A 13,876-nucleotide genomic window follows, 5' to 3' on the forward strand; every position below is an offset into this window, starting at 1 on the left:
TGGTCTGGATGTATGCGTGGGTTACAAACCTGATAATGACCTAAAACCTTATCTATGTCGCTCAAAGGTTAAGCATGAACCCAATGTGCAGCGGGGAGTAAAACACACGAACTCACTTGCTTACGCTGCATGCCTTCCCTAACTGTTGACAAAACAAAAAGCAGTTAGACTGGATTTGTGCAGTACTATATACATACACACACACACACACACACGCACACAACACACTTACACACACACACACACACACACACACACAACTCAAAATGATACACCAATCAGTGGTTTAAAACTATCAGTGCACTATCTGTATGAAACTAAATTAAGATTCAAGTTTTCAATCTCCCTTTCTTTGCTGAATCGTCTTGCTAGAACAATAATAAAAATTACAAGTACTTGATTTCATTTATTGTCACCTAGTTAACAGACCTAATTTTAAACAGTTCAAGAAGTTTTCCTGTTATATTTATTTATAATTATTAATTTCTTGCTGACTGCTGTCAATGAAATGAGATAACATGGATATATAACACCTATAATCACAGTTCTTACAGGCAGAACAGTCTGCAATTCCAGATGCACTGATTATTTGGCACTCACACACAAAAAAATCTTGGCAAGAAAGTTTCACTTAAAGAAATCCTGAAAACAAAATGCATTCAACGTGGGGTTTTTTTTCTCTTTTTTTGGAATATTTTATTTTCCTTGTTTCCATGTTTTTTTCCTTGCACAACAGAAAAAAGATGTGAGAATGGATGATAATAATGGACTAATACATATTCCATGAATACTTATAAGTATAAATGCTTAGGTATTAATATTCTGACATGAAAATTAAAGCAAACCATTACTGTAACATTACAACAGCAGATAACAAACAAATAAAACATTCAGACAAGTGATGGGGTCAGTGTTTTTATATACCATAGTTTAAGGAATGCCCACTGAAACACCTCAACATAATTCTTAGAAATCAAGTATGAATAATATTTATTGATTTTACTTTCAAGTGTAACAATTCAGCTCAAATTAGTTAGAATGGCAAAATACTTTATCAAAAATATTTACTTTAATTGCTTGCTTTCAAATTATTATTCAGAGCACTTAACTTACACTTGGACCAAAATTACAAATGTTTTTGATATAAGCACAAAAATGTACAAAAAGGAGGTGAGAAGAAAATGCTATGATACTCTCAGATAATGACGTCTTACACACTTAAATAGAGATTGTGTAACTACTCCGATATCCGGAGCTTAAACACTTTCAGTATTTGACTGCTTCCAGGCTGATTTGATTATGGCAACAAATGAGGAGTGAGGTGACTTCACACATTACTGATTCATGGTTTGGTTTATTCTTAGAGCATGGAATTTTTCAATAACATACTGTTATATATTTCGATTTATGATAGAAATGTACAATAGATTCCTCGTTAATGAATACAAGCATCATTACAGTACATCTGAAAGATACGCAAAGTTCCAGTTAACACTTAGATGTGTCGACCACAGGTGGATTTTAAAGGATAAGGCTGGTGATGTTCTATACTGGTGTAATTGTCAACAAATCCCAAGGAAAATGCCATAACCAACAACGCTTTCATGCACTGATTCTCAAACTTAATGGATATGTACCACTGGGGATACTTGAGCTCCCTTCAGTGGTATGCAAGAGAATCTCCAAAATATTTTCAAAAATTTAAATAAATAAATTTAAATATATATTATGCTATGAAAATACTATATTTCTAATACTTCAAATACTTAGCCTATGAGATCCCTGAAATGTAGTTAAAATATGTTTTGCCTTTCTTGTAATATTTTTGTTTGGATATTAGCCTGCTAAACTGTCACGTTCATGAACGTAGCGCAAGTCAATGATTAGTAAAACTTTGATGTCAAGATAGTAATCAGAGGTAAATGAAAAACACTGCAGCTCCACAGGGTCCCTACAGCTTAAAGCAAGCTAGACTTAAAACTTTTTAAGATGTTTTTTTTTTTTAAGGCCAATCGGAATTAAACTTAAGACCAATTTTACAAAACTAAAGGAATAACATAAACTGACATAAATTACTCAGGGTTAGGGAAAATTTTACCCAAATGTTTATAGTAACATAATGCATGACCATTTTGATCAAGTTAAACAGTCAGAGGATCTCGTTCAAATGTTATTTTTTTTGGAAAAACTTTCCTCTTCTATTGCGATAAATTATTTAAAATCTGTAAAATCTGTAAATTATTTTTAAAAAATAGATGTTGACAAATATTTTGAGATTATACAATGCAATGTCAGAAAAATTATTAACAATATCCTACATCCTTCATATTTGAAAGTTAGACTTAAGAAATTTTAATGGTAAATTAAGGCTGTATTTTTAGATGAATTAACTGAATGCCTTTTAAGACTTAGAGGATCCGTGAAAACCCTGATCCGAAAGAGAACTGAAGCGGATAACAATCTACCAAGCACAAGTGTTAGTGGCTACTTAAAGCTTAATTTATGCTTGACGACCAAAAAGGGACGCAAATGTCCAAATGGCTAAAGTGACATCACACCATCAGGCACACCCCTTAGCAGGGGTCTTGTGCAGGTGGATTTTTGCCAAGCCCCCACAAACAGCACTGGGCTTTGAAGCCAATTTGACACAGTGGCCAAACCGTGGAATTACAACTTCCGGGTGCATCATGTGACACCTTTGGCAAAAAAAAAAAAAATGTACATCTCATAGATGTACATTGGGAAAGGAAGTCTGTAAATCAGTGGATAGTTTTTTTTATGTCACAATGCTGCAAAATGACCCAATTGATACAACAACATTTCTCAGATCTGAGCTGCACGACTGACTCATTTTATACCCATTCGAGGTAACGGAGTGTGCACGGGAAGTCTCTGATGGAGTTGCATTATGGATGCAAAAGATCCAGATAATTTTATGCCTGCGAAGTAAAACTTTTTTTTGAGTATGATACCACTGAACAACCTTTATAGAAATAAATGTTCTCTTCATAGTTTAAGCCTTTCTGTGCAAATCTGACACTCACTAACTTTATGGATTCGAGGAGAGAATGGAAAACCATGCTGTAGAAATGGGTTTTTCGATATAACAATATAATGCCCTCTACAGAATGGGACAATATCGATTTGCTGCACGGGGAAACCTGCATTAAGTATGAGAGATTGAATGTTTCCTTGTCAAGATTTGAGGAAGAGTTGAAGTGCAAGTTCCCTTTGCACAGCATGATTGCAGCTGACAGTCAACAATGATCAGGAATTAAGCTGCCTCCATTGTGAACTCTCCATGACCGAATAGTGCATGCCTACATTACTGTATTTTAACGTCGGTCATAGTAGTTGTTCTTGGAGAGCCTAATATTTTCTAAGGCGCTACATGGTGTAAAAAGTTTGAGAACCACTGTTTTTTTGTGTTTCTAAATACTTTCCCTCCTCCAGCCTGTGTCTCCAGGTTCCTACTGAAGACGTAAATTCTCAAAAATGGGTCACAACTATATACTTTCTTTTCTGAAAAGGACCAACAAATCCTGTCTATCAGCTGTCCTATTAATAAAACAAAGGCAAAAACGCCAGAAAAATCATTAAAAAAAAGACTAAATTAACTTTTCCAGCTGCAGACTGATACACATACAGTGCATTTACAGTGTGAGAATGGCGTATATGGGATCAACTGAGCATAAACTACAAAGCCCATGTTCATCACAATGAAGGAACATGTCACCCAGTACAACACTGTGTCTCACTGATGTCTTTTAAATATTATTTGGACAAAAATGGAGCTCTATGGCACAGAGGGAATATTGCCAATACAAAACATACAGAACACCACCACATATATCCTTTAAATGAGTTTCTGTTGTGAAGAAACAGAACCTTCAAAACAAGCAGCATGTTTCCAAGTGCTCTTTGCCGTCACCATGCAGGTGAACATGTCAGCAGTAAATGACAGATTGCACACAACACTCAGGCAAGGTTTAAGATCCTAAAGAGGACAGGCACCACACAGACACAACTAAAGCCAACAACACTGTAGACAATGTAACGGTACGGCAGCTCTACTTTCATGTGCTGCCTCGCCTGCCTTACATCATCTGAAGGCAGCCCGAACAGTCGACATAAGAACGGGATAGTTACTGCCTTCATGCCCATTCTCGTGACAAGGATGACAGCGACTCCGATGGCGAAGCGCAGCAGGGAGCGAACCACCAAACCAATGCTCATTGGTGGTAAAGTTAGAGGAAGTGAGGACAGCGGCGGATCCAGCAGCAGCCCCAGCTGATAGTTCACATGGGTAGCGATAGCAGCTCCTACCCCAGTGCCCAGAGCCTGAGCTGTGTCACCCCGAGAGGTGCTCCATGAATCCAGAGAGAAAGCCACGAGTCCGAGGCTCACATGTGACACGATAATCACAAGTGGAGCAAAGTGGTCCATCATGTAGAAGCTGTCGATCTTGTCCAAAATTGGATGGAAAAATGCTAGTATAAGAAGGCTGTACAGGAAGCCAGTGATTACCTCCTGCAACACAAGGACATAATTCACTGTAAGCAAGGCGTATACACCATGAAAGACAATTTTTTAACTCATATTTGAAATGTTAAAGAAACTAACTTTATACCGCAAGATTTTTAAAGCTTGTTTATGAATATGTCTTTTTATGTCAGATTTAACCTTAGAAACCAATATCAAAATACATTCTGGCATTCTTTACATTAATACCAACATACTGCGAGTAATGGACAAAAAGCCAAAGCTTTTTTAGCATCAGTTTGTTCATTAAACACACAAAAAAAATTCTGGTTAACAGCTGACTGATAAGCAGGTGTTACTGTTAAGCTAATTCTTTTCTTATCGACAGATTAATAAGATGTTTTTCTTTTTTTTACCTTGACGACAGGTGTTGCTGTTGTTGTACTGCAGAACATAAACAATATCTATCAGCTGCCTGGCCACCCAATCTAATCTAACGTTATCTACTGGCTTTAATTTGTTTATTGGCTTTGTTTAATAGTCCCACAACCATAAATCTTGAATTCATGCGTATGTTATTAACTTGAAAAATCGGGCATGAATACATGTCATGCATATTAACCCTGTTTGAAACCATATCTTTATTCTTCATCTGATTTCAGACACCTTTTACAATATTTAAACTTTGAAACTGTGAGCAAATTGGTGCAGTTTCTCTCAAAAACCATGAAATGTTCCACAAATTGCAAAAATCTGTAGATTTAGAAAAAATGCGTGGAAAAATGTCTAGGGGGGAAAAAGCGGAAAAAAAAACATCATTATTACATATTTAAAAATTATGTCAAAAAATAATTCGAATTTTAAGCACATTTTCCATGTAATTTCCATGTTTGTTATTTTTCAACTTCGTTTTTCTTTTTTTTTTAACTAATATTCATCTAATTATCTTATAGTCTACCTTTATTTAATGTTTTCCTAATTTGTGGGTCATTTCTTCTTTCAATGCTCATTGCCCTTTTCCCCTGTTTTTGAAAGAAGTCAAGGGTATGTTTTTTTTGGAGGCGGAGTTCTTCCTTAGTTGTTATGAGAGTCCAAGGACAGAGGAATGTTGTGTGCCGTAAAGCCCTCTGAGGCAAACTGTGATTCATGATAATGGGCTTTATAGAGAAACTGAATTGAATTTGCTCAGGATTCAAAGGGTTAAGGTTCTGCATTTATGTTAAAATAACTAAAAAAAAATAAATAACCTGTACACCTACAGATATGCAAAATATTCACCAGTGATTTGAACAGAGAATATTTTGGTCAACCTCAGCTTAGTTACTATTCTGAGCTGGAATTATAGGTGTCAGTGAGGCAAAGTGTTCAGCTGAGGCAGTATTACTCTATACTCTCAAGTAAATTCATATTTCAGTGAGGGATAATTGATTTCGTATCATTTATTTAATGTACTTACCAGAATAGAATGCATCCCCATGTAGACTCTGCTGACACAGACGAGGACACTCCAGCTGAGAGCCACGCAAAAGCCAAAGAGGAAAGGGTACTGGGAGAGAGACAATACATGGCATTAAAAAAATTACATTGGTGATCCAGATCATAGTTTTATGATACAAACAGCTTCTTCAGTGGGCTCATGAACCCATTTTGCAGGATTACATTCTTCTTAACATTTTTGTGACTTTGACAAGACATACATTAGAAGAAACTACACTAAAACTGTCACTACCAGGGTATTAATGGCAATATGCTGAATTTACATTAAGTCTCCTGGCCAGTTCACTTTAATGGAAATACTAGCTTTCAAAATCATAGTGTATGGTTGTCTAGAATACATTTAGCTTATATATCTTTAAGAGAATGGATGAAAATGTCACTTTGAAAAAACAATAATCTATATCTATACCCACAGATCTGCGAGGCTGTGCAGAAAGAGAGGTGCTGCTTTGTGATTACAGCAAAGAGTAATTTCAGTTCATCATGACGGAAACGTGGATGTCTGGAGCAAATGTCATGGCAATCCATATAGTTATTGATGAGATACTTGAGTCTTGACCAAAGAGGTTAACTGCTAACAAAGCTAAAAAAATAGAGCTTTTTATACCATTAAAGGGCATTTGCCGATTTTTTCTATCAGCGTTTCATTTTAATGGTTGCCGATAAAATGTATCTATTAAAAAGTGCAAAGGAAGTGTCGGCATAAGAGGAACTTTTACTTTGTAAAACCTCAGGGAGCTATTTTTATTTATTCATTCACATTTACATGTTACAGAAATATTTTCCTTTATGTCGCATATCTTTTTTTTTTTTAAGATTATTTTTTGGGGACATTTTCCCTTTATTTATAGGACAGTTTAAGAGAGACAGGAAAGCTCTACCCAGCGAGCTAGCGGTCGCCCTGCATATCAGTTTAAAATATTGGTTATCTGTCTCATAGAGTAAAAATAATCTGTATCGCATCAGCCCTGGAAAAAAAAAACCTTAAAAAAGTTGGAAAAAAAAACAGTCGACCCCTAGGTCAGCCAACTGGCTGCGGTCAGTTCTAGGCCATAAGCAAGTGCATACAAAAAAGCGCATACAAAGCTCTCACAATATGCAGGGACAAGCTGATTTAAGAGATTACGAAAGAATTTTGAAATACAGGATGCTCCCGGGGCCTATCAAAGAGCAGAAACGTAAGTCGTTAATGCATTCCCTCTCAAAGTGCACAAAGGCTTGCACTTATGCTTGGTGTTTAATAGCATAACTTAAGTTACTAAGTTACTCATAGAATTAATAATAATTAGCGACAGCCCTATCAGTAGGTGGAAAACTTTCATGGCTTTGAGCTCTGACCTGGCTGATCTTGAACTACAGTAACTCTTTTCTCTCTTTCACAGCACTGAAGTAACCCTCCCTACCCTCGTCCTCCATCCTAACCAGAAAAAACAGGAACATCTGTGTTCCCTCATCCCCGACTGTCTTACTTTGTTCGTTTGAATTGCTGTCCATTAACGCTTTAGATCAAAATCTTTACTGACACTTAATTGGATACTTTCAGTATGATGCAATGACTAGTCCCCCCCTCTCTCTTTCTGTCTGTGTTCGACTGTAGAACAGTGGTGTCTTTATCTAAAAATCAAAGCTACCTCTTTTCACTCTTCACCTGGACTTCTCTGACACACCCAGTCATGTTTTAACAGCCCGCCTGAACAAAGGAATGTTTCTTGTCTCCATGTGAGGCTGTGCAACAAAGATTAACAGTGATTAAAAGGCAGTTTGTGCTTTTTTTTGTTCCTTTGACCTCTGACTGTCCTTGGCAGTGGGGGGATGTGGGCGAAAAAGTGTCATGTGGAGATTATGGTATTTTACTAGGTCAAGACAGGTGCGTTGTGTGTTTCTTGGACTCAAATTTTTCACTGATTTTACACAAACAAACATACACTGAAAGGTAAAGGATGTGTTAAGATATTGCAAATTTTAGCCCTTGAACGCCTGCTTGTGAATCAAGGCTGGGACTCTGAATTATAATGTTACGAAAACAAGGACATTAATAGGGGTCGACTGATATTGTTTTCTCAGGGCCATAACAATACTGATTGTAGTTAATGAGACAAATTACTAATATTTGGAACCGATATGCATTTACGATAAAATTGGAAATATTTCTGTCAATATTTAATATTTGGAATATAATGAACTCCAGCACAAAACTTTGTTTAACCGCTGTTAGAAAATGTTTAATCAAAACTGAGACTTTCAACATCAAATACAGCAAGCTCCCAGAAACTTTTTTTATACTTTCTACTTTTTTTAAAAAAATTTACAAGGTAAATTTTAATTAAAAATAAATAAATAAAGATAGTTCCCTGGGGTTTTACAAAGTAAAAGTTCCTCCCATGTTGACAATTTCTTTGCACTTCTAATTAATTAAATTTATTGGTGAGCACTACAATAAATGCAGATACAGATTATCGGCAAAATGCCAAATATTGGCTCGATAATCAGTCAGGCCAATAATCTGTCGACCCCTAGAAATTACCACCCACCAAGTGCCACATGCAGGTAGATTTTACGTTTGTCGGGTCAATCTGGATGGGCTATCTACCACATTGGCGGCTAAATGTTTCAACCAAAAATAGTCATGCAAAAAAAAAAGCTATGCTGAGATTTTCTACTGCATTTTGGTGTCATTTGTACCTAAATGTACTGAAACTAATGTACATGTAACAAAAAAAATAAAAACATGCTTGGCCCGTGACTCAAAAAACTCATTTCATCACACTGAAAGTAAAGAATGGATAAGGCCGCTGCCTGGTTGTCCATAATAACATGTCCAGTTCCTCACAGAGCTGTGGGCCCTATTTAATCCCCCCTTCCTCCCACTCTTTGTGCATAATGTATACATCCTGTGGCATTTAAGTACCCATTAGATTAGCTCAGCTGGAATACTCCCCTGATGTGCGAGCGTTGGTTAGTTTGTGTGATTAAACTCAAATATAAACCCTGTGAGCATAAAATGAACTGAGGAAAACAGGACATGAAGCACAAATGGGCTTCCACATAGCACTATCATACTAAAACTGAAATATTTTCACATTTTAGGAAATAAAAACACTATTCTTCAGAGAAAAAGAGCATGAGTGCTATTTCACCGTGTAGTTTACGAGTGTGATTTTTGTTAGGGCAGTTGTATTTTATAGGATACGAGGTGAAAAAGGAACTGGGTGGCTCACCACCTTGGCTTAAAAATTTCCTGGGGGAAATCCTGTCATTTATATTGTGTTTCAGTACTTTAGCGTAACCAAGGCTGCACTTTAAGATTATTCGCAACAACACAATATTTTAAATCACAACTTGACAAATTCAAATAGCTTGTTTTGTCCAAGAAGGAGTCCAAAATTCAAAGATATTTAGTGTCATATCACAGCAGATCTAGAAAACCAAAATCTAATTGGTTTCTGCCCAAAAATAATCAAGATTAATTTGGGATATTTTCACTTTAAAATTAGTTAAAGATAGACTTACTCAACAAAATGACTATTTTCATATTAATTAGTTATGCCATGTTACCTTGAAAACGTGAAGAAAACATTGTGTTTCCTGCATGCCTCCGTGAAAAATGGCACACATTTTCATTTATTGATTGGGGATGATTTTTAACAAAAGCAAAACTATGTCAAAACATCTGTTTACAAACTTTTACACAACTCGTGTGGTATAATCCAAGTCACATTTATCCAGTCATCTCCACAGAACTTCCCAAACCCATGCTTTTTTTTTTTTTTTTTTTTTTGCTAAAACATACTTTTTAAAAACGAACTGAAAGTGAACCTCATCTATGCTCTCTTCAAAGTCAGACTCCAGTATGAGGGAAATGCATATGATGGGAATTACTGAGCACACGACTGGATAAATGAGACTTGGATTATACTGCATGATTTGTTTGAGAGTTTGTAAATGCATGTTTTGACCTAAAACACAGCCCCCAATCAATCAATAAATCCATATGTCAGCTGTTTTCTGTAAAGGCATGTGAGAAAAACAAAGTTTGCTTTGTGAATTCATGATAACAAAGTATGACTACTTGATTCACACGTGGTCATTTTGTGAGTGATGTTTTCCTTTAAATGTATCACTGGTTATCACAACTTTATGTAAACTGACAAACCAATTAATCAAACAATAGTTTCAGCTCTAAGCAAATAATTTCCTTACAAACTGAACCTGAAGCCTCTGAGGCCCCTGAAGGGGCACTGAGGCAGTTGACTCCTTTGCCTTGTTTGTAATCCAGCCTTGGCATGTCTTCCTCTGCACTAAAGCTGCACATTTCTACATAAACTGTCATCTTCTATCTGCAGCACCTGCACTGAAATACTTTGTTTCCACTCGTGTTTAAAACTTTGGGCTCTGCTTTTTAAAAAAGGTGATCACCTGCTACCGTTCATAGGTCAGCATGAAGAGACAAAAGTTACCAAGCTAACTAAGGCTGCAACTAAAGATTATTTGTAATTCCTTAAATCCCAAATTAACATATTTAAATTGCCTATTTTGTCTAAGCAGGAATCCAAAGCCCAGATATTTAGTTTCATATCACAGTAGACCAAGAAAAGCAGAAACCAGTGCAACAGTTTTTGTTATTTAACTCAGTAATAACAATAATAATAATAATAAAAATAGCTCCCTCAGGTTTTACAAAGTAAAAGGTTCTCCCATGCTGACAGTTTTTTTTTGCATGTATTGCAGACTGCATCCCCTGGTGTTGTTGCTGAGTGCAATATGCACACTTTTTCATTAATTAATTTTACCTGTGATTGTAGAAAAAAAAAAAGAAGAAGCCAAATACTGGCCCCAATATTTGGACAGCCCGACAATCTGTCTACCCCCTAATTTAAATTGCTTGTTTTGTCCAAGCAGGAATCCAAAAGCCCAAAATTTAGTTTCATATTGTAGAACTCATAGAAAATCAGAATTTAAATGCAACAATTTTAATAATTAAGTAATTGGTTTTGAGTTACAGATTCTAAAAACTGTTGCTGTAAATCGTGAAATCAATTAATAAAGTAATCATTTTAACTCAAAAACAAACCTTTACAAATCACTTTCCATTTAATCACATTAAAACAAACTACTCGTTAACTTGGAGTCTTATTAGGATATATACAGATATATATCTTCACATATTCTTGTATTTTTGTATATACTTTTCATATACTCTTGTGCATTTTGTAATCTTTTATTTCACGTTATGGCTTAATCATTTTGCGCTGTTGTTGCTTTTATGTATCAAATCAGCAAGTTAGATTTATTGTATGTGCAAACCTCCTCAGAAATAAACAGGTTCTGATTGTGACTGGGGCTCCTGGGGGGCAGCTGGTCCCTTTGGACATTTGTTATCCAGCCTTGGCATGTCTACCTCTGCACTTTCTACATACTTTGCACATCTTGTCTGCAGCAACTGCACTGAAATACTTTACCTTCACTTGTATTTTGGACACAGTGCTAAAAAACAAAAGTGCTCACCTGCCAGCGTCCATATGTCAGCATGAAGAGACAGAAGGGTATGGCTGTCCCCGTCATGGCGTGTGTGGACGGCATGCTGTACTCGGAGTTGTAGAAGACCTCCACCTTCACCACAGGAGGGGAGGCCGGTCGGGACCAGCGGACCATGTCCTTAGTGGACTGTCCCACGAACAGGTTCCAGGCCCAGACCACGATCAGTCTCCGGCTCACCAGGGCGTCGATGTTCCAGAAGAGGAAGGGGAAGAAGACGATGAAGAACATCTCGTTGCCCAGCTCAGTCCCAAACGTGAACAGGTAGAAGAGAAACTTGTTGTGGATCAGGAACTCCTGACCCACATCTCCAGTCAGGGAGTTCCTCCGGAGGGGTTTCGCTCTGACGGGGTCTGAGTCGTCGTCAGCAGCTGCTGATGGACCATCAGGCCCGGCGGTAATGTCACCCTGCATCCCGTTAACCTGCGCATCTCCGGCGGATCCATTCCCGACACTGACGTCCGAGCTCGGTCCCCCTTGCTGCCCCCTCTTCCTCAGTCCGGGACAGTCCGGCTCCGACTCTCCGCTGTCCGTCGCTTTAACCGGAAATGTCCCTTTAACGCCGCAAACATTTTGAAACCTCGCTACATGGCGCGGGTCCTGGAGATAATTACACATCTGTACAAAATTCTTTACAAAGTCGTTCGCCATGATTTTAACTCAACAGTTAGATTAAAATGCACAACACGGTTTGGTGGTAAAAACGGAGCTCATGTTCGTCGGGGGAGCTTATGGAGAAGTGGCGCGCGGTGGCCGTTGCATTTAACGAAATAAAATCACAGTGATTTTTAGCTAACAGCGCGCAGCGGCGACACTTCACTACTGACAGATACTCGAATCAGCATTCAAAACACAGACCTTGTACACCGGCGTGGACGGCAGCATCCAAAGTCCGTTACAGTTAACCATTACTTCACGGTTTATCCTAATTCATACACACACCAACTAACTGCGTCAGGCCGTTATTCCCGTTTCACTCTCTTCTTCTTCGCTTCCAGTTCTTCTTCGTTTGACTCAATGTCAGTCGGTCAATATCCAAAATGTTAAAGTACCACCCCCTGCTGGAGTACTGATGAACTACAAATATTAAAAATAGCCAATATCGCCTCATAAGTATTTATACAAGATAGATGATGGCCCGTAGTCGATTAAGTATTTAGGAGCTATACTTAAATAAAAATACTACAATGTTGCAACTCTCTCCTGGCAGGCCTCCCTGCATGCTCATTCAAACCTCTTCAGATGATCCAGAATGCAGCAGCACGTCTGGTCTTCAACCAGCCCAAAAGAGCACATGTCACCCCGCTGCTAATTTCTCTTCACTGGCTTCCAGTGGCAGCCAGAATCAAATTCAACGCACTTCTCTTGGCTTACAAAACAATCACAAGAACTGCTCCAGCCTACCTGGAATCCCTGATCCAGGTCTGCTCTCCTTCTCGCCCACTACGCTCTGCATGCGAAAGACGCCTGGTGCTTCCAGCCCAGCACGGCTCTAAATCTCTAGCCAGACTCTTCTCTTCTGTTGTTCCCAAATGGTGGAACAAACTTCCAAACTCTGCGCGATCTGCTGAGTCCCTTTTTACTTTTAAGAGACAATTGAAAACTCAATTGTTCCGAGAACACCTAGGCACTTAACCTGACTCTTCTCCGCTTTGCCCTTTGGGGTAGAGTAAGTCAGATGGTCCAAAACCCAGCACTTAATGATTATCTAGCACTGACAAAGTCGGTGTTGTCATCGTAAGTAGTGATACTGAAATTGTTGAATCTCAGATGCTGAGATCGCTACTGGTTATTACTTTGGTTTCCAAACTTACTTTGGCAGAAGAAGTGCCGTCTAGTGGCACTTCTTCTGCCACTAGATGGCAATACCTGTGACCAATCACACCTGAAGCACTTTTTGCACTTACTAAGGGTTTTTTCCTTAAGTCTAAATTCTTGCTTGTGTTGTACGTCGCTTTGGATAAAAGCGTCTGCTAAATGAAATTGTAGAATTGTAGAATTGTAGAATTACAAGTAACAGTCCTGCATCCAAAAGTATTGAAGCGTCCCTGCTGAAAAAACCCAACTTGACCAGCTTGTTTGGCCAGCTTAAGGTATGTTTTTGCTGGTCATACCAGCTTGTGATGGGCTCTCTAGATGGTTTATCCATTGAAGTTCCTGAAAAACTGAAAATCGATATCCCTGAGTATGGAAAAATAACAGTGTCATGAGGGAGAAGTATGGAAAGCCAAAAGCATAAATCAGTCAAGTCTCCTGTCATGGTATATGCATACTGACAAACGTGCGCAGCTTGACAGGCTGGTCACACCAGTATGTCCGGCTGGTGGCCTTCCCAGCTAAACCATCAAAGACAAACAAGAAC

At 38.0% G+C, this 13,876-nt stretch overlaps 1 protein-coding gene across 1 annotated transcript; it reads right to left on the reverse strand.

Moving 5' to 3' along the window:
• Positions 1-1,334: 1,334 nt before the first annotated feature.
• Positions 1,335-12,515, reverse strand: LOC121955641 (sphingosine-1-phosphate phosphatase 1-like). Its single transcript, XM_042503680.2, has 3 exons — positions 11,485-12,515; positions 5,939-6,028; positions 1,335-4,530 (listed from the first exon to the last, which is right to left on the reverse strand). The coding sequence occupies exons 1-3, from the start codon at positions 12,163-12,165 to the stop codon at positions 3,979-3,981; spliced, it is 1,323 nt and encodes a 440-aa protein (XP_042359614.1). The 5' UTR covers positions 12,166-12,515; the 3' UTR covers positions 1,335-3,978.
• Between the last annotated feature and the right edge of the window lie 1,361 nt (positions 12,516-13,876).

Source organism: Plectropomus leopardus, chromosome 16 (assembly GCF_026936395.1).
Source record: "Plectropomus leopardus strain MGB_pleo_1.0 chromosome 16, ASM2693639v1, whole genome shotgun sequence".
In the NCBI taxonomy this organism is placed as follows: Eukaryota; Metazoa; Chordata; class Actinopteri; order Perciformes; family Serranidae; genus Plectropomus; species Plectropomus leopardus.